This window comes from Hyla sarda, chromosome 6, assembly GCF_029499605.1.
Source record: "Hyla sarda isolate aHylSar1 chromosome 6, aHylSar1.hap1, whole genome shotgun sequence".
NCBI lineage: Eukaryota > Metazoa > Chordata > Amphibia > Anura > Hylidae > Hyla > Hyla sarda.
The window spans coordinates 141,523,025-141,544,859 of record NC_079194.1 but is presented as its reverse complement, the minus strand read 5'-3'; the positions used below and the strand labels follow the sequence as shown (position 1 = coordinate 141,544,859).

The following is a 21,835-nucleotide window of genomic DNA, read 5'->3' as shown; positions in this document are numbered from 1 at the left end:
ACCTGACCCATCTAAACCCTTCCTATTGGAGGTTGATGCCTCCTCAGTAGGAGCTGGAGCGGTTCTTCTACAAAAAAATTCTTCCGGGCATGCTGTTACCTGTGGTTTTTTTTCTAGGACCTTCTCTCCGGCGGAGAGGAACTACTCCATCGGGGATCGAGAGCTACTGGCCATTAAATTAGCACTTGAGGAATGGAGGCATCTGCTGGAGGGATCTAAATTTCCAATTATTATTTACACCGATCACAAGAATCTCTCCTATCTCCAGTCTGCCCAACGGCTGAATCCTCGCCAGGCCAGGTGGTCTCTGTTCTTTGCCCGGTTTAATTTTGAAATTCACTTTCGCCCTGCCGATAAGAACATCAGGGCCGATGCTCTCTCTCGTTCCTCGGATGCCTCGGAAGTAGAGCTCTCTCCGCAACACATCATTCCTCCTGACTGCCTGATCTCCACTTCTCCAGCCTCCATCAGGCAAACTCCTCCAGGGAAGACCTTCGTCTCTCCACGCCAACGCCTCGGAATCCTCAAATGGGGTCACTCCTCCCATCTCGCAGGCCATGCGGGCATCAAGAAATCCGTGCAACTCATCTCTCGTTTCTATTGGTGGCCGACTCTGGAGACGGATGTTGTTGATTTTGTGCGGGCCTGCACTGTCTGTGCCCGGGACAAGACTCCTCGCCAGAAGCCTGCTGGTCTCCTTCACCCTCTGCCTGTCCCCGAACAGCCTTGGTCTCTGATTGGTATGGACTTTATTACAGACTTACCCCCATCCCGTGGCAACACTGTTGTTTGGGTGGTCGTTGATCGATTTTCCAAGATGGCACATTTTATTCCTCTTCCTGGTCTTCCTTCAGCGCCTCAGTTGGCAAAACAATTTTTTGTACACATTTTTCGTCTTCACGGGTTGCCCACGCAGATCGTCTCGGATAGAGGCGTCCAATTCGTGTCAAAATTCTGGAGGGCTCTCTGTAAACAACTCAAGATTAAATTAAACTTTTCTTCTGCTTATCATCCTCAATCCAATGGGCAAGTAGAAAGAATTAACCAGGTCCTGGGTGATTATTTACGGCATTTTGTTTCCTCCCACCAGGATGACTGGGCAGATCTTCTACCATGGGCCGAATTCTCGTATAACTTCAGAGTCTCTGAATCTTCTTCCAAATCCCCATTTTTCGTGGTGTACGGCCGTCACCCTCTTCCCCCCCTCCCTACTCCCTTGCCCTCTGGTTTGCCCGCTGTGGATGAAATAACTCGTGATCTTTCCACCATATGGAAAGAGACCCAAAATTCTCTCTTACAGGCTTCATCACGCATGAAGAAGTTTGCTGATAAGAAAAGAAGAGCTCCCCCCATTTTTTCTCCCGGAGACAAGGTATGGCTCTCCGCTAAATATGTCCGCTTCCGTGTTCCCAGCTACAAATTGGGACCACGCTATCTTGGTCCTTTCAAAGTTTTGTGCCAGATTAATCCTGTCTCTTACAAACTTCTTCTTCCTCCTTCTCTTCGTATTCCTAATGCCTTTCATGTCTCTCTTCTTAAACCACTCATCCTCAACCGTTTCTCTCCTAAACTTATTTCTCCCACTCCTGTCTCCGGTTCTTCGGACATCTTCCCTGTAAAGGAGATACTGGCCTCCAAAAAGGTCAGAGGGAAAACCTTTTTTTTGGTTGACTGGGAGGGCTGTGGTCCTGAAGAGAGATCCTGGGAACCTGAGGACAATATCCTAGATAAAAGTCTGGTCCTCAGGTTCTCAGGCTCAAAGAAGAGGGGGAGACCCAAGGGGGGGGGGTACTGTTACGCCGAGCGCTCCGGGTCCCCGCTCCTCCCCGGAGCGCTCGCTACACTCTCGTTACTGCAGCGCCCCGGTCAGATCCACTGACCGGGTGCGCTGCGATACCGCCTCCAGCCGGGATGCGATTCGCGATGCGGGTGGCGCCCGCTCGCGATGCGCACCCCGGCTCCCGTACCTGACTCGCTCTCCGTCGGTCCTGTCCCGGCGCGCGCGGCCCCGCTCCCTAGGGCGCGCGCGCGCCGGGTCTCTGCGATTTAAAGGGCCACTGCGCCGCTGATTGGCGCAGTGGTTCTAATTAGTGTGTTCACCTGTGCACTCCATATATATACCTCACTTCCCCTGCACTCCCTCGCCGGATCTTGTTGCCCTTGTGCCTAGTGAAAGCGTTCCCTTGTGTGTTCCTAGCCTGTGTTCCAGACCTCCTGCCGTTGCCCCTGACTACGATCCTTGCTGCCTGCCCCGACCTTCTGCTACGTCCGACCTTGCTTCTGTCTACTCCCTTGTACCGCGCCTATCTTCAGCAGTCAGAGAGGTTGAGCCGTTGCTAGTGGATACGACCTGGTCACTACCGCCGCAGCAAGACCATCCCGCTTTGCGGCGGGCTCTGGTGAATACCAGTAGTGACTTAGAACCGGTCCACTAGCACGGTCCACGCCAACCCCTCTCTGGCACAGAGGATCCACCTCCTGCCAGCCGGCATCGTGACAGCCACTCATTTGTGTTTCTATGTTTGGGGTGGCTGATGTGTGGGAGGGAAAAAAGTAACCTCAAACTTACAAGCATGGAACTATGGAATCTGTAGTTTGAGAACAAAATCCAACAGGAAATACCCAGTTCACAAAAAGCTAGCCCCAGTGTTATGGTAATCTCACAACATAGCCATTTAGCCCCAAGACAAGCGCAGATCCTTCCTAAGCATGTCCATTACTGTCTGGTAAGAACTTACTAAAATCACCTTATGGTGGATAACCCCTTTAACCCCTATCATTCTCTGAAGGTCTGGAGCTGTCAAGTTATACTGGCAGTTTTAGTGTCTTAAAATAATCAATGAAAGCCCATAAGATGCTGAGAAAGGCAAAAATTAGTATAACCAGTATAACAAGTAGAAGTGAAGGTGCAATTCCCATTACATATTAAATCATAACACCCCTAAAGTGGTTGGGGGAGAAGAGGGGACCAGAAAGCCTTAACCTGTTGACAACGCAGAATAAGTATACTCCTCCTGCAGCTGTCAACAATGTAAGGAATGGGCTTGGGATTCGAGTTTACTCCATACCCAGCGGTGCCAGCTGAGTGCTGCTGCTAATAGCCGGCTCTGAGCAATTTAGATGGTGCTTGTAAAACTGACGAGCATTTAAAGGGGTATTCCAGGAAAAAACTTTTTTTGTTATATCAACTGGCTCCAGAAAGTTAAACAGATTTGTAAATTATTTATATTAAAAAATCTTAATCCTTTCAATAATTATCAGCTGCTGAAGTTGAGCTGTTGTTTTCTGCCTGGCAACAGTACTCTCTGCTGACATCTCTGCTTGTCTCGGGAACTGCACAGAGTAGTATAGGTTTGCTATGGGGATTTGCTTCTAAACAGGGCGGTTCCTGAGACACGTGTCATCAGAGAGCACTTAAAAAGAACAACTCAACTTCAGCAGCTCATAAGTACTGAAAGGATTAAGATTTTTTTTATAGAAGTAGTTTACAAATCTGTTTAACTTTCTGGAGCCAGTTGATATATATAAAAAAAAGTTTTATTTTTTTCCTGGATAACCCCTTTAAACAGTTATATACCACATCATTAGTGTTCAGTGGGGCAAATTGACTCCCTGTGACAAGATTGTATGTAGCCGATCTCTTGTCATGGAAGCCTGATGCCTTCGGAAGGTCTTATGGCATGCCATGACAGATCTGCTTTTACAGCCTGTCACAGAAAACTCAATGCATTCAATTGCTTTGGTAGAAAAGTAATATTTAAATCGCATTTTTCTGACCCAATAACTTTAAAAAAAAAATGTTTTAAGTTTAACATTTTGCAAAAGTAGTAATACATGATGCAAACTATACAAATTGATTATCGTTTTAATCATACAATGCAGAGGAATGCCGCCAACATGTAAATTTTAATGTACATTGAACAATGTCAAAATAAAAAAAAATTGTAGTCCATTTTATGGTAAAATAATATGTCGCTACAAAGTGCAACCACATGGCACACCATGTAAACTGTTATTTATGTGCCACCCTTAAAAAAATATATAAACATACAGTATGGATCAAATTAAGGAAATAGCTGGCAATCAGGTCACTTTGAGTCATATTATAACCTATAGTTCCCAACATAAAAAATAAGCCGCTTTATGAAAACAAATGCAAATAAAAAGTGATATAGCCACAAATGACAGTATGCTAATAGCTGATCCAAATTCACATTTCCAAATAGCAGTGCCTTACAGTATGCAAATTATGATACTATACACAGCACAGTCATTAGTGTCATATACAGCATAGACTACAAGGATATAGAGCAAACAAATACTGTAACAGTGACAATCAGTATCCAAAGTATTTGGCCAAATAGTGTACAAGTATGTGACAAATAAGTAAAAATTTGTCATGTAAACGTTTGACGTATGTAAAGCACTTCCTGTTACAGAGCTTTATTTGAGACAGTGAAAGCTGAACATGGATTTGTGTTTAAGCATTTCAGGCTTCATTTTTTATTTACAGGAAACACAGTTTTGTAATAGGGAATTCACCCATTTCTAACGTCATCCCTTGTACAAATCACAGTGCAATACAATGCAATAACAACAGGGACAAATAATGTCAAAATAATAATTTCATGCAATCTGTAAATAACAATGCAATAAAGGGTGCAAATAGTAATACCATACAAAGCACACATTACAGTGGCATACAGTATACATTGAGCAGGGTCATACAATGAATTTGAAAGTCTTCAGAAATTTCATGGGCCCCTTAAAGGGGTTGTGCGCTGCCCTGCCTTTCGGAGCTCCGCACGCAGCGTCCGGAAGTTCATTACTCCGAACGCTGTGTGCGGGCTTCCGTGTTCGCTGCCGCCGGGCGTGACGTCACGCCCGACCCCTCGTGACGTCACGCCCGCCTCCTCAACGAAAGTCTATGGGAAGGGGGCGCGACCGCTGTCACGCCCCCTTCCCATAGACTTTGGTAGAGGAGGCGGGCGTGACGTCACGCCCCGAGGCCGCGAACACGGAAGCCCGCACACAGCGTTCGGAGTAATGAACTTGGGCTATTAAGCATTTAGATGCCATTGTCAAAACTGACAGCTGCATGTAGACGACCTTCTTTTCTGTAATTGGTTGTGCAGCGAAAAATAAATACATATTTGGTATCACCAAGTGCATAATTGTCCGAACTATTTAAATATAACATTCTTGACAACGCATGTGGAATGGTGTAAACAGAAAAAGTAACAAAGGCCAGAAACGGAGGCTGGGGGGGGAGGTGGGGGGTGAAGGGGGTTGGTTGTTTGTCACATAACATCATAGAAAAAAATGGATGTACACCAAATTGGAGGTGGAGTCTCCGCACATGGAGAAGCTTGATAAACAACAAGACATGGTGCATGACAGGCTGGACTTGCACCAGAAGGTCCTTCAAGAGCATGCTACTAAAATCACTAATCTTTTTTACATGCAGAAGGACATTAAGAATCACCACCGCTGCAACAACCTACAGCTACGGGGCATACACAAATCAGTGCTCCCTACTGACCTTGGTATTACTGCTCAAAAAGTGTTTTCTGTTCTACTTGGCTCTGAGGAACCTAATGCTATTGAATTAGATTGAATCCGTCGCTCTATCAGCTCTAAACCTCTTGATAACGCGCCACCATGTGATGTTATATGCCATGTGCACTTTTTCAATGAAAAGGACAAAACTATGATGTCCGCTAGAGATCATGGCCCTGTTGATTTGGATGGAGTGTCCATTACTCTCTTACCTTACCTCCCTAGACATACCTTGCAGCTATGTCAACTGCTGAAACCACATCTGGAAGTGCTCTGTGAAAAGGAGAACCCATATAGATGGGGTTTCCTCTTTAAGCTCATGATCCTCTTTAAGGGTAAAACCGCTAGCTTCTTACACTTGGGGGATCTACTAAAATCCTTGCTGCTCTGGAACGCCCCATGGCGGCTCTACCAGGCATTCTGTTTTTTTTTCTCTGTCTCCTTGGACCACTAAGACATGAGAATTGGTTGCCCCTTCCTGCTATGTTATCACCATGGAATAGCAATCGAATACCGAATGACTGTATGTCACATCTGTGTGTCATGTTTCTGCAGGTTTCTCTACCAGCTATTTTGGCAGAATTTGTGGAATAAGGTGCCTTTAGTAATTTTACGGTTAACACCCATAAAGCTGAACTCCTTAAAGGAAAACGGTCATCCTGTACACCCACACTAAACCCAATACACTGGGTTATAGTGTGGGTGAACAGGAGGCCGATGAGGGGTCACTGACTGCTATACGTAAACTGGAGATCTGTCCCTCCGAAGATCGGCTTCCATCTTCCCTGAATTGCGTGCTGGAGGCGGGCCCACCAGCTCGATTTCAATATTCATTGTCGCAGGTTACGTGAGCGCTGCACTGACTGAGCACTCACATGACCTGCGACAATGAATATTCAAATTGAGCCAGCAGTCCCGCCTCCAGCGTGAAATTCAGTGAAGATGGAAGCCGATCTTCGAAGGGACAGATCTCAGTTTTCAGGAATGTATAGCAGTCAGTGACCCCTCATCGGTCTCCTTTTCACCCACACTGTATGTCGCCTGATACTTTTTGATGGATTTCCTCCCAATTTCCCTTTAATACCCAACCTCATTCTCTTCTATATCTGGTGTTAATATTGTTGCTGACCTCAATGATTTGTTTGCAGCCAACTATTTACACCACTTTCAAGATATTGAACATGATCTTAAAAACTGGGGCCTTCTCACTCTCTCATGATTCGGTAAGATGGCTTCCATTAAAATAGATATCTTGCCTAGAATCTTGTACTTCTTTCTCTCTAACCTTCTAACACTGGTGACGCAGTTTGTGTGGTTGCCTGGTGGTTCATAGTAAAGAGAAGGGCGGGATTGGCTTGCCCAACTTCCACATGTGCTACTGAGCTATAGTCTGAAAGAGTCACTTACCTATGACCACCTGCCCTCCTGTATCAGATGAGATGTGTCTGTTACCTTTCTGGTGACTGAGTTCTGGTATATTTGCCTTGATAATATGGCCCTGTGTAATCTCTTTAATGCCTTATATCACATGATGCACATGATCTGGAGCCATATTTTGTACTGTTTGTGTTTCTTTATTTAAATTATTTAATAAAAACAGATATGTCATAAAAACCCAAACAATGCCTTTACCATTAAGCTCTTGTAAAAGTCATTGTTGGGGAATATGTTTGACATTGTGGCCTAACTACATAAGAGACGTCCCTAGACCTAGACCTCCATAAGATGGGCGACGGTCCATATCACGCCACAAGCGCTTCGTCGGGACTGACTAATCGCATGTGGCACGAAACGGACTGTCGCCCATCTTTCTCTCCCACGCCACCTTCCCTCTCCGCTACAGTAATATGAAAATAAAGAGTTATGTCTGATTGACAAGAGAAGTCCAGGTGAGTGCTCCGTGCTTTCCAGTTCTATATTCTGTGTCTATCTACATGTTGAACGTGAGCACCCTGTATCGGAGTCTCTATTAATGCCAGAGGAGATTGCACAGTATTGCTTTTTTTGTATGGTGATGCTGAGACGCTCTCAATAGTGACTGTTTTAAAAATGTTTCACTCATTCCTAATCACTACTACCCGCTCTCCTGGCCTCGGCTTACTTGACTCCTTCACACACTTCATCCAGAGTCTTAATATTCTGCTTTTTCTTTGACGTTTTATCCTATTAATCGACATTTCATTTTTTCAGATCACAAGATGTCACCGACCTCCTGACTGAGGATTTACTACCTGTAAGTAAAAGTCCTATTACAACTAATATACTACTGTGTTTTATACAGGATGATGGGTGTAGTATAGAGGATAATGTTATCTATAGGATAATGGATGTTATATGCAGTAGGCTGGGTGTTACATACAGGATAATGGTGTTATACAATGAAACCTCTCCTGAAGACCACCTCTATGCGAAGACCACTCCCTTATCCTCTTTCATGTGACTGATTTTTTTGTCCGCCATATATTATGCACTGTGGCTATTTTCTTTGAGAAGGTCATGCCCTCACTAAAAGACCACTTTTCATTACATTTTTGAGTGGTCTTCTCAGAGGGGTTACACTATATACAGGATAACTGTGTTATATACAGTATGATTGTTACGTACAGGATAATTGTCATATACAGGATGATGACTGTTATATATTGTAGAATGCTAATGAATAAAAAATTATATATATATATATACAGTGATCCCTCAACTTACAATGGTCTCAACATACAATAGTTTCAACATACAATGGTCTTTTCTGGACCATCGTAAGTTGAAACCAGACTCAACATACAATGTACAGACAGTCCAGATCTGTGATACCTGTCAATGGCCGGAAGAACCAACCAATCAGAATGGGCATTCACTGGTAAAACCCCTGTATTACTGAAGCGTATGCACTGAGAGTGTCTAGTAGCGCCCCCTACAGTACAGAGGGGTATTACATGTTCTGTACACTTTACCTGTACCAGGGTTACCTGCTCCTTTGGACACCAGGTGAGGGTGATTCCATTACTTTTTAGGACACTGTGTACTGTACAGGACCCTGAAGAAGCTCCTGTCCTCTACATAGACCAGTGTTTCCCAAGCAGGGTGGCCCCAGCTGTTGCAAAACTACAACTCCCAGCATGCCCGGACAGCCGTTGGCTGTCCGGGCATGCTGGGAGTTGTAGTTTTGCAACAGCTGGAGGCTCCCTGGTTGGGAAACACTGACTTAGACAGTGATTTACAGCTCCCAGCAGATCGTTCTTACTTTTATATGTAAGGACTTGCTTTATCTATATTAGTTATCTACTTATTTTTCTTTAATCCTCACTTTTTCCAATTTTTGGATGACATTTTGGTGCCTTTAGAACCAATTACCAGGTTTCCATAGAGTTATGGTCTCAACATACAATGGTTTCAACTTACAATGGTCGTCCTGGAACCAATTAATATTGTAACTTGAGGGATCACTGTATATATATATATATTTTTTTTTCTTGCACTGAAGAAACATGAGGCATATAATCATGCTGATTTTAGATTTATTCATATATATCTTTACGTGAAAGAACACGGCCGCCACTCAAAGTGCTAGTGCAAATAGATAATATACAAAAAACTGCAACAATGTGCATAAAAAAATGCCATACCATATTGTAGCGCTGGGACCAATACGAGTCTGATGCCGGTATGGGGTTTTACCTGCTACAGTTCAATATTATATCTGCAGTCCTGTTGAAGCATCTGTATCATGCATTACTCTGCACACCATTATTATCTTGTGTTTAGTTCACACTTATATTAAAGGGGTAGTCCAGTGGTGAAAAACTTATCCCCTATCCTAAGGATAGGGGATAAGTTTGAGATCGCGGGGGGTCCGACCACTGGGGCCCCCTGCGATCTCTCTGTACGGGGCCCCAGCTCTCCGCCGAGATAGCGGGTGTCGACCCCCCCTCAATACATCTCTATGGCAGAGCCGGAGATTGCCGAAGACAGCGCTTCGGCTCTGCCATAGAGTTGTATTGAGGGGGCGTGTCGGACGCCGCATCGTGCGGAGGTCGACACGCCCCCTTCCCGCGGGCTGTCGGGGCTCCGTACAGGAGATCGCAGGGGGCCCCAGCGGTCGGACCCCCCGCGATCTGCAACTTATCCCCTATCCTTAGGATAGGGGATAAGTTGCTCACCACTGAATCACCACTGGACTACTCCTTTAAGGAGAACTGTCAATCAAGCAAAGTTAATGATGTCGAGTTCAAACTAAGCCTGTATTCGGGCACAAGCCGTATATTTTTATATATCAGTATGAACAGTCCTGACAAATACCAAGTACGTACCTCGAAATTATTCTCTGTGGTTTGCACTAGGATGGCAGTCCCGTGCACAGTGCATATACAGTTCCAACATCAAACAGTAGAATAAGAACAAATGAACCTGGTTTCCAGAACTTGCTTCAATGTGCCGGTCTGCAGTCAGATAATGAAGACCATTTCTCCTGGTTCGATTGATAGTTCAGGTGCTGCGTCTTTGGCTATAAACTCTCCGGCTCTTTTAGTCTCCCCAGAATTATGGCTAAATAGTCCATAGATAGACAGATTCAACGCGTTTCTCGCTGTAGACGATCATCAGGAATCATGTAAGTACATTGCAAGATATTCACAGATATATATTCTTTAGGCTCCCTTGTTTAGCGTGGTGCCGATACAGCACTGATGGCGGGTGTATAAAATATATATATAAAATCTAAGTTATATACAGATTGATGGTTGCTACACAGTAGTATGAGTGTAAACTACAGGATGGTGAGGTTTATAAAAAGTAGAATTGTGTTACATACAGGATGATGGTTGTTATACACAGTACATCACTTACAGTATATACAGGATAAGGCTGGGTTCACCTAAAATGTTTTCTTCAGGTCAGTATTTTAGGAAGAAACAGGAATGGGTTTAAAACACAGAAAAAGATGCAGTTCTTTACATTATAGTTTTTTCACTGTGTTCCTGTGTTCTTTCCATTATAGTTCTTCTACTGGTTTTAGAAAATACTGACTAAAACAATTTTTACCCCTTAAAGGGGTACTCCACTGGCCAGTGTTCGGAAGTAAATGTTCCAAACGCTGTTTTCGAGCTGTGGTGGTCGGCCATGCCCTGGTGACGTCACAAAAACGTCCCTCAATGCAAATCTTTTGGAGGGGGCGTGACGGTTTGAGTCACCCCATCTCCTTTTTTTTAATCTTTTTGTTTTTCAAATAAAATGCTATAAACTAAAATAAACGTATGTGGTATCGCCGTATGCGTAAAATGTCTGAAATATTCAAATATAACGTTAAATAAACCACTCACTCAATGCTGTAAACCTAAAAATACCAATACCAGAAATGCATATTTTTTGTCACTTCATACACTAAAAAAAAATTAATAACAAGCGATGAAAAAGTCCTATAAAAACAAAAAGGGTACCAACAAAAAGTAAAGATCATGGAGTAAGAGTCCAAGTCTATGAGTATCATCCTGCAAAATGAGTAAGAAAGCAGGAAATGTGGTGCACCGTTTATCTCGTACATTATTGTTCATAAGAGGCATATGCATTGCAAGAAATGGGCAAGGTGGTAGGGAACAATAAATTGAGGCAGCAGTAACCACAACAGGTATTTAGAGACCATCCATCAGCAGAAACGGAAGTGACTGTCTCATTAAAAGAGAGAAATTTTAACACAGACAACTCAAAAGTGCATGGACAGAAATGGATGAAATGTCCGCACAATGAAGTGTTTCTTTGCCAGACACTCATTGCTCATATATGTGTAATGCCAAAACTAGGAAAGGCTCTGTTACTGTTCAGTAATTATTGGGCTGTTTTCCTGTTCATCTTAAAGGGGTACTCCTGGCAAAAACTTATATTGAGAAGTATTGTATTTTTGCCAGTTTTTTCTATAAAACCCACCCATCTCCACCTCCTGGAAGTTACATAGTTACATAGTTACATAGTTAGTATGGTTGAAAAAAGACATACGTCCATCAAGTCCAACCAGGGGATTGAAGGGAAGGATGTAAGGGGATAAGGGAAAGGGATGTAGTTCTATAATTCTGCATAAGCATTAATGTTATTTTGTTCCAGGAATGTATCTAACCCTGCTTTAAAGCTGTTAATTGTTCCTGCTGTGACCAGTTCCTGAGGTAGACCGTTCCATAAATTCACAGTCCTCACGGTAAAGAAGGCGTGCCGCCCCTTTAGACTAAACCTTTTCTTCTCCAGACGGAGGGAGTGCCCCCTCGTCCTTTGGGGGGGTTTAACCTGGAACAGTTTTTCTCCATATTTTTTGTATGGGCCATTTATATACTTATATACGTTTATCATATCCCCCCTTAAACGTCTCTTCTCAAGACTAAACAATTGTAACTCCTTTAATCGCTCCTCATAGCTAAGATGTTCCATGCCCCATATTAGTTTAGTCGCGCGTCTCTGCACCCTTTCCAACTCCGCAGTGTCCCTTTTATGAACAGGCGACCAAAACTGAACAGCATATTCCAGGTGAGGCCGTACCAATGCTTTATAAAGGGGGAGTATTATGTCCCTGCCCCTCGAGTCCATGCCTCTTTTTATACATGACAATATCCTGCCGGCTTTGGAAGCAGCAGCCTGACATTGCATGCTATTTTGTAGTCTGTGATCTACAAGTACACCCAGATCCTTCTCTACCAGTGACTCTGCCAGTTTAATCCCCCCTAAGACATACGACGCATGCAGGTTATTAGTACCCAGATGCATAACTTTACATTTATCCACATTGAACCTCATTTGCCAAGTGGATGCCCAGACACTTAGTCTATCCAAGTCATCTTGTAACTTATGCACATCCTCTATAGACTGTACCGTGCTACAAAGCTTGGTGTCATCTGCAAAGATAGAAATAGAGCTGTTAATACCATCCTCTATATCATTGATAAATAAATTAAACAGCAGCGGGCCCAGTACTGAACCTTGGGGTACACCACTAATAACCGGGGACCAATCAGAGTACGAATCATTTACCACCACTCTCTGGGTACGATCCATGAGCCAGTGTTCAATCCAGTTACAAACTAAAGTTTCCAAGCCCAAGGACCTTAACTTACCTGTCAGATGTCTGTGAGGGACAGTATCAAACGCTTTGGCAAAATCCAGAAACACTATATCCACAGCCATTCCTCTGTCAAGGCTTCTACTCACCTCTTCATAAAAGCAAATTAGATTGGTTTGACAACTTCTATCCTTAGTAAACCCATGCTGGCTATCACTTATAATACTATTATCCCCTATGTATTCCTGTATGTAATCCCTTATAAGTCCTTCAAACAATTTACCCACAATGCACGTTAGACTTACCGGTCTATAATTGCCTGGCGAAGACCTAGAGCCCTTCTTGAAGATTGGTACCACATTAGCCTTGCGCCAGTCCCTTGGCACAATACCAGACACCAGAGAATCTCTAAATATCATGAACAAGGGTACAGATATTACTGAACTTACCTCTCTAAGAACTCTTGGGTGTAGTCCATCCGGCCCTGGAGATTTGCTTACATTTATATCACTTAACTTACCTTGTACCATCTCTACATTAAGCCAGTTCAGTACATTACATGATGTGTTACCAGCACTGACCTGGCCAATGTCAGCTCCTTCTTCCATAGTATATACAGAACTAAAGAACCCATTCAGTAGCTCCGCCTTCTCTTGATCGCACGTGACAACCTCCCCATTATCATTATTAAGGGGTCCTACATGCTCTGCCCTTGGTTTTTTTGTATTTATATATCTAAAAAAATATTTAGGATTAGTTTTGCTTTCTTCGGCCTCCTGTCTCTCATTTTGAATTTTTGCTGTTTTTATTACATTTTTACAGATTTTATTAAGCTCCTTGTACTGTTTAAATGTTGTAGCTGACCCATCCGATTTGTATTTTTTGAAGGCTATTTTTTTTGTTGTTTATTGCTCTTTTAACCTCATTTGTCAGCCATGTAGGATTTAGTTTTAATCGTTTATATTTGTTCCCCTTTGGTATATATTTAGCTGTATAGTTATTTAGAGTTGATTTAAAGATGTCCCATTTACCTTCTGTATCAGTATTTGAGAACACCTCCCCCCAGTCTATGTCCTGTAGTGCAGCCCTCAACCCAGGGAAGTTTGCCTTTTTAAAGTTATATGTTTTTGCTTTTCCCGTCTGTCTTTGTTTTCTACATTTTAAGTCAAAAGTAACTATATTGTGGTCGCTATTACCAAGGTTTTCCCGCACAGTTACATTACCAACCAGCTCTGCGTTGTTGGAAATGATCAGATCCAACAAGGCATCACTTCTTGTTGGTTCCTCCACAAACTGGCCCATAAAATTATCCTGCAATAAATTTAGGAATTTTCTCCCCTTTGTAGTTTTAGCCAACCCCCGGCCCCAATCTATATCTGGATAGTTAAAATCTCCCATTATTACCACTGTACCTGCCCGGGCGGCCCTCTCTATTTGTTTATACAGCCGACCTTCTATCTCTTCAGTGATATTAGGGGGTCTGTAGATTACACCAAATATTATTTTTTCAGTATTTCCCTCCTTTTGTAATTCTACCCACAGTGATTCCACCTCCTCAGAATCATCACACACTATGGCATCGTTCACACTGACTTTCATACCACTTCTTACATACAGACAGACTCCACCACCTTTTCTGTTCATTCTATCCTTGCGAAACAAGTTGTGGAACTCTTTTGTAAATTGGTATCTCACATCCCCACTATTCTTGTGTGGGTGCGATTTTTTTGACGTGACATTACAGGTCTGCATCATCACTAAGATACTGGGGCATCATGGGAAATGTAGTATTCAGCAGCAGGCGCCCAGCTGCTAAAACAGGAAAATAAAGGCTTCCAATGCAGCATGAAACTGGAGTCTGCTGGGGCCATTGAGAGTGATTTTTGGGCTTCTCCAGGAGTTTTTTTTTTTTTATTGAACTTTTTAAAGGAGTACTCGGGTGGAAAACTTTTTTTAATCAACTGGTGCCAGAAAGTTAAACAGATTTGTAAATGACTTCTATTAAAAAATCTTAATCCTTCCAGTACTTATTAGCTGTTGTATACTACAGAGGAAATTATTTTCTTTTTAGAACACAGTGCTCTCTGCTGACATCATGACCACAGTGCTCTCTGCTGACATCTCTGTCCATTTTAAGAACTGTCCAGAGTAGGGGAAAATCCCCATAGCAAACACATGCTGCAAATCTGTACATAAAACAAAAAGCAGCAGAGCTTCTCATAGGACAGTATGTCTGCACCTTAAATGCATGTTGCAGGTTTATAATTAGAAAGGTAGGGCCGATTCTTCTCATCTTTTGTGGTTGTGTATCAGACATAACCACCTATCAAAGCATCAATGGACGTTGCAGCCTCCCGGGAATCGGTAGTTCAGAGGTTCAGAGATTCCTCACTGATGGACAATATCTTTAGCAGGAAAAAACAGGTCCGGGAATCATCGACGCAACCGTCTTGAAATAACTCGCACTTCGCAAGATGTGATGAAGCTGTATGTTTCTTTATTCCATAGCCAATAATATACACGTTTCCAGATTACTCAATGTAAAATGGCATATTATACATAAAAACACAAGCCCACTATTTAAACCTAAAAAGGCGCTAAAACATTGGGTGTTTGATAGGTCACGATATTCACTCGTAACCTGCTCTGAAAAAAACGCAGGCAGATGACGTTCAATGTAAACAGGCACACTATAAATAATATATATAAATGTTAAAAGAATTAATATCCGTTGTGTTGCAAAGTATAGACTTTACTTTGTAGGCAGACATCTCCCATATGCACAGTGCGATCGGGGAACAGGATCGGAGAGTCTCGGCTGAGGTGCGGGACTTCGCGCATGTGCCTGGTAGGATTAAAAGACTAATCATGGACATACATGTTAGTAAACTGCTGTGTTTAGAACTTCTAGACTACCATATGAGGGTAGTAATGGATGATGAATTATGTTTACCTTATTAATAGATAATGTAGTGTGTGTGTGTGTATATATATATATATATATATATATATATATATATATTTGTATGCTTGTGCCTATGGAACAGAGCTTTTCATGGGAATAAAGATATATACCCATTGAATGGCAGGGATCAAATATTGATACTTATATGAGGGGGAAATAGATGTGATCTGTTTAATGGATATACTGGAGTGATTTATGCAATAAATTTGCATGATAAACAAATGAGAACATATATAAAGGAATGCATGATGATTAATTGATGAATTTAAGAATTAATGCTGAAACAAAGGGATATATGGGGATACAGCATACATGCCATCATCATGTATTCATTCTTAAATTCATCAATTAATCATCATGCATTCCTTTATAAATGTTCTCATTTATTTATCATGCAAATTTATTACATAAATCACTCCAGTATATCCATTAAACAGATCACATCTATTTCCCCCTCATATCAGTATATATATTCGATCCCTGCCATTCAATGGGTATATATCTCTATTCCCATGAAAAGCTCTATACCATAGGTATAAGAATACAAATATATACAGTGGGGCAAAAAAGAGTCAGCCACCAATTGTGCAAGTTGTCCCACTTAAAAAATATCATAGATATACCTCAACTATGAGAGACATAATGAGAAAAAAAAATCCATAAAATCACATTGTCTGATGTTTATAGAATTTATTTGCAAATTATGGTGGAAAATAAGTATTTGGTCAATAACAAAAGTTCATCTCAATACACCCTTTGTTGGTAATGACAGAGGTCAAACATTTTCTATAAGTCTTCACAAGGTCACACACGTCTACTGAGGAAAGGACCCTTCTGATAAGTGCCCTGAAACGTGTCAAGAATTAATTTTGAATGCACTTCTAACGCACCACTGCTATCTGCAAGTCCGCATTTCAATTGATGGTCCGGCATCTAATTGTTTGCAACAGCCGCAGCCCTCCTGAATCCAGCCTTCTGTATCCAGCCCATTCATTATACCACTGACGTCAGACGTCACGGGACACCACGAGGTCCGGCCATTGGAAATATGCAAGCTGCTATCTTCACCATCCTAGCGGCATCCACCTGGTCTGTGGCAGGCAAACCACCCGTGGAAGCCCATGCCAGCACTCCAATTCAGCATTTGCAGACATTGGCCCATTCAAGTGTCTGTGGACACTAGCCCTCTGGGACAATCTATTTCTGGCTGGTAACTATATCATTATACCTCGGCTAATTAATTCTGAGCTGCACATACCCATTTTTTAGATCTTCTCTAGAACAGAGATATTTTGGGGCTGTCACTGGGCTACACGGTCTTTCAACTCCCTCTGAAGGTTTTCTATGGGTTTGAGATCTGGAGACTGGCTAGGCTACTCCAGGACCTTGAAATGCTTCTTACGAAGCCACTCCTTCATTGCCCGGGCGGTGTGTTTGGGATCATTGTCATGCTGAAAGACCCAGCCACGTTTCATCTTCAATGCCCTTGCTGATGGAAGGAGGTTTCCACTCAAAATCTCATGATACATGGCCCCATTCATTCTTTCCTTTACACGGATCATTCACCCTTTGCTGAAAAACAGCCCCAAAGCATGATGTTTCAACCCCCATGCTTCACAGTAGGTATGGTGTTCTTTGGATGCAACTCAGCATTCTTTTTCCTCCAAACAGGATGAGTTTTTATACCAAAAAGTTCTACTTTGATTTCATCTGACCATATGACATTCTCCCAATCCCCTTCTGGATCATCCAAATGCTCTCTAGCAAACTTCAGATGGGCCCGGACCTGTACTGGCTTAAGCAGGGGGACATGTCTGGCACTGCATGATTTGAGTCCCTGGCTGCGTAGTGTGTTACTGATGGTAGCCTATATTACTTTGGTACTGGCTCTCTGCAGGTCATTCACTAGGTCCCCCCGTGTGGTTATGGGATTTTTGCTCACCATTGCGTGGAGCCCCAGATCGAGGGAGATTATCAGTGGTCTTGTATGTCTTTCATTTTCTAATAATTGCTCCCACAGTTGATTTCTTCACACCAAGCTTCTTGCCTATTGCAGATTCAGCCTTCCCGGCCTGGTGCAGGTCTACAATTTTGTTTCTGGTGTCCTTCGACAGCTTTTTGGTCTTGGCCATATTATAGTTTGGAGTGTGACTGTTTGAGGTTGTGGTCAGGTGTCTTTTATACTGATAACAAGTTCAAACAGGTGCCATTAATACAGGTAACAAGTGGGGGACAGAGGAGAAACTTAACCCCCTAACGACCACGGAAGTAAATGTACATCCTTGTTGTACTTTGTGCACCAGGATACATTTAGGTCCTGTGTATGACCGCTCGCATCAGAGCGGTGCTCGCATCATACACGGCAGGTTCTGGCTGCTAGCAGCAGCCGGGGACCCGCCGGTAATGGCCGACATCTGCGATCACATGGATGTCCACCATTGACCCCTCAGATGCCAGGATCAGTACAGATCACGGCATCTTCGGCAATGCTCATGTTAAAATAGATGATCGGATCGCCCACAGCGCTGCCGCGGGGATCCGATCATCTGTAATGGCGGACTGAGGTCCCCTCACCTGCCTCCGTCCGTCTCCTGGCGTCTCCTGCTCTGGTATGAGATCGAGCAGACCAGAGCAGAAGATCACCGATAACACTGATCAGTGCTATGCTCTATGAATAACACTGAACAGTATTAGCGATCAAATGATTGCTATAGATAGTCCCCTATAGGGACATAAAAAGTGTAAAAAAAATAAAATTAAAATAAAATTGAAAAATGTGAAAAAAAAGTAAAAAAAAAAGGGATAAATCCCCCCCCCCCCCCAAAAAAATGAAAATTGTCAGTTTTTCCCATTTTACCCCCAAGAAGCGTAATTTTTTTTTTATAAACATATTTGGTGTCACTGCGTGCGTAAATGTCCGAACTATCAAAATATACTGTTAATAATCCCATACGTTGAACGGCGTAAATGTAAAAAAAAAAGTCAAAAAATTCTGCTTTTTTGTCACATTTTATTCCAAATTTTTTTATAAAAAATGATCTAAAAGTTTTATATATGCAAATGTAGTATCAATAAAAGGTACAAATGATGGCGCAAAAAATGAGCCCTTATACCGCCCTATATACGGAAAAATGAAAAAGTTATAGGTGGTCAAAATAGGGCGATTTTAGATTACTGATTTTGTACAAAAAGTTTTAGATTTTTTTAAAGCGATACAAAAAATATTAAAGTATCTAGCCATGGGTATCATTTTAATCTAATTGACCCACAGAATAAAGAACACATGTCAGTTTTACCGTAAAGTGTACAGTGTGAAAACAAAACCCTCCAAAAAGTGCAAAATTGTGGTTTTTATTTAAATTTTCTCCCTAAAAAAATATTTTTTTGGGTTTGCCGTACATTTTATGGTAAAATGGGAGATTTCATTACAATGTACAATGAGCCATACAAAAAACAAGCCCTTATATGGGTCTGTATATGGAAATAGAAAAGAGTTATGGATTTTAGAAGGCGAGGAGGAAAAAACAAAAACGCAAAAATAAAATTGGCCCGGTCCTTAACCCCTTAAGGACCCAGCCATTTTACACCTTAGGACCCGTCCATTTTTTGCACATCTGACCACTGTCACTTTAAACATTAATAACTCTGGAATGCTTTTAGTTATCATTCTGATTCCGAGATTGTTTTTATGTGACATATTCTACTTTAACATAGGGGTAACATTTTGTGGTAACTTGCATCCTTTCTTGGTGAAAAATCCCCAAATTTGATGAAAAATTTAATTTAGCATTTTTCTAACTTTGAAGCTCTCTGCTTGTAAGGAAAATGGATATTCCAAATAATTTTTTTTATTCACATATACAATATGTCCACTTTATCTTTGCATCATAAAATTGATGAGTTTTTACTTTTGGAAGATATCAAAGTTCAGCAGCAATTTTCCACAAAATTTCCAAAATCACAATTTTTCAGGGACCAGTTCAGGTTTGAAGTGGATTTGAAGGGTCTTCATCTTAGAAATACCCCACATATGACCCCATTATAAAAAACTGCACCCCCCCCCCAAAGTATTCAAAATGACATTCAGCCAGCATTTTAACCCTTTAGGTGTTTCACAGGAATAGCAGCAAAGTGAAGGAGAAAATTCACAATCTTCATTTTTTACACTCGCATGTTCTTGTAGACCCAATTTTTAAGGGGTAAAAGGAGAAAATGTATAGTTATATTTGTAGCCCAATTTCTCTTGAGTAAGCACATTCCTCATATGTCTATGTAAAGTGTTCGGCGGGCGCAGTAGAGGGCTCAGAAGCGAAGGAGCGACAAGGGGATTTTGGAGGGTACATTTTTCTGAAATGGTTTTTGGGGGCATGTTGCATTTAGGAAGCCCCTATGGTGCCAGAATAGCAAAAAGCCCCACATGGCATACCATTTTGGAAACTAGACCCCTTGAGGAACGTAACAAGGAATAAAGTGAGCCTTAATACCCCACAGGTGTTTCACGACTTTTGCATATGTAAAAAAATTTCACTAAAATGTGTTTCCCCCCAAATTTCACATTTTTGCAAGGGTTAATAGCAGAAAATACCCCCTAAAATTTGTAACCCCATCTCTTCTGAGTATGGATGTACCCCATAAGTTGACCTGAAGTGCACTACGGGCGAACTACAATGCTCAGAAGAGAAGGAGTCATATTTGGCTTTTTGAGAGAAAATTTTGCTCGGGGGGCATGTCTCATTTAGGAAGCCCCTATGGTGCCAGGACAGCAAAATAACATGGCATACCATTTGGAAACTAGACCTCTTGAGGAACGTAACAAGGGGTACAGTGAGCATTTACCCCCCACTGGTGTCTGTCAGATCTTTGGAACAGTGGGCTGCACAAAATTTTTCATTTGCACAGCCCATTGTTCCAAAGCTCTGTCAGACACCAGTGGGGTGAAAGGAGAAAAAGCCCCCCAAAATTTGTTTGTTGTTTGCAATTTCTCCCGAGTACGGCGATACCCCATATGTGGCCCTAAACTGTTGCCTTGAAATACGACAGGGCTCCGAAGTGAGAGAGCGCCATGCGCATTTGAGGCCTGAATTAGGGATTTGCATAGGGGTGGACATAGGGGTATTCTACGCCAGTGATTCCCAGACAGGGTGCCTCCAGCTGTTTCAAAACTCCCAGCATGCTTGGACAGTCAACGGCTGTCCGGCAATACTGGGAGTTGTTGTTTTGCAACAGCTGGAGGCTCCATTTTGGAAACAGTGGCGTACCAGAAGTTTTTCATTTTTATTGGGGAGGGGGGCTGTGTAGGGGTATGTGTATATGTAGTGTTTTTTACTTTTTATTTTATTTTGTGTTAGTGTAGTGTACTGTTTTTAGGGTACAGTCACACGGGCGGGGGATTACAGTGAGTTTCCCGCTGGGAGTTTGAGCTGCCGCGCAAAATTTGCTGCATCGCAAACTTGCAGCCTGATACACACTGTAAGCCCCCTGCCCATGTGAATGTACCCTGTACAACCTGCACACGGGTTAGGAAACAGACAATGTTTCCCAACCAGTGTGCCTCCAGTTGTTGCAAAACCACTACTCCCAAACATTCTCAGGCATGCTGGAAGTAGTAGTTCAGCAACAACTTTAGAGCCAGAGGTTGCCGAACTACAACTCCAAGCATGCTTGGAGTTGTAGTTTTGCAACATCTGGAGGACTACAGTTTGCAGACCACTAATACAGTGGTTCTGTTGCAAAACTACAACTCCCAGTATGCCAAAACTGTCCAGGCATGCTGGGAGTTGTAGTTCTGCAACATCTGAAGGGCCAGATGTTACAGAACTACAACTCCCAGCATGCCTGGACAGTAAGGGCATGCTGAGGATGTGTAGTTTTGCAACATCTGGAAGGGCACAGTGGTCTCCAAACTGTGGACCTCCAGATGTTGCAAAACTGCAACTCCCAGCATGCCCAGACGCCAAGGGCTGTCTGGGCATGCTGGGAGTTGTAGTGTAAGGGGACCAGATGGAGCAGTCCAGATCGCTTTACGGCAGTCTGGACTGCTGCAAAGGTCCCGCGCCGCCGCCTAAGATCCACTCACCTGTCGCCACAGCCGCCGGGATCCGGGTCTTCAGGGACGAGGTAAGTACCGGGGCCAGGCCCCAGCACTCCCCCGTCCCCCGCCGCGTCCTCCGGTCTTCCTCCCATCCTCTCCGGACTTTCAGGGGCCGGGCAGGGCGGGAGGAAATAACCGCCCCCCCCCTGCGATTGGTCGGTTAGCTAACCGAGGAATCGCAGGGGAT

General features: G+C 42.8%; 1 protein-coding gene across 2 annotated transcripts in view; it reads left to right on the top strand.

The window, feature by feature from the left end:
* SH3BP1 (SH3 domain binding protein 1) overlaps positions 1-21,835 on the top strand; it is a 101,163-nt gene that overhangs the window by 38,965 nt on the left and 40,363 nt on the right. For both annotated transcript variants that reach the window (XM_056525293.1, XM_056525292.1), the window contains exon 2: positions 7,750-7,792. Coding sequence is in view for 1 of the 2 variants with exons in the window: in XM_056525292.1 (XP_056381267.1) it covers positions 7,750-7,792 (43 nt within the window). In the remaining variant the exon portion in view is untranslated. The remainder of the gene's footprint in view (positions 1-7,749; positions 7,793-21,835) is intronic.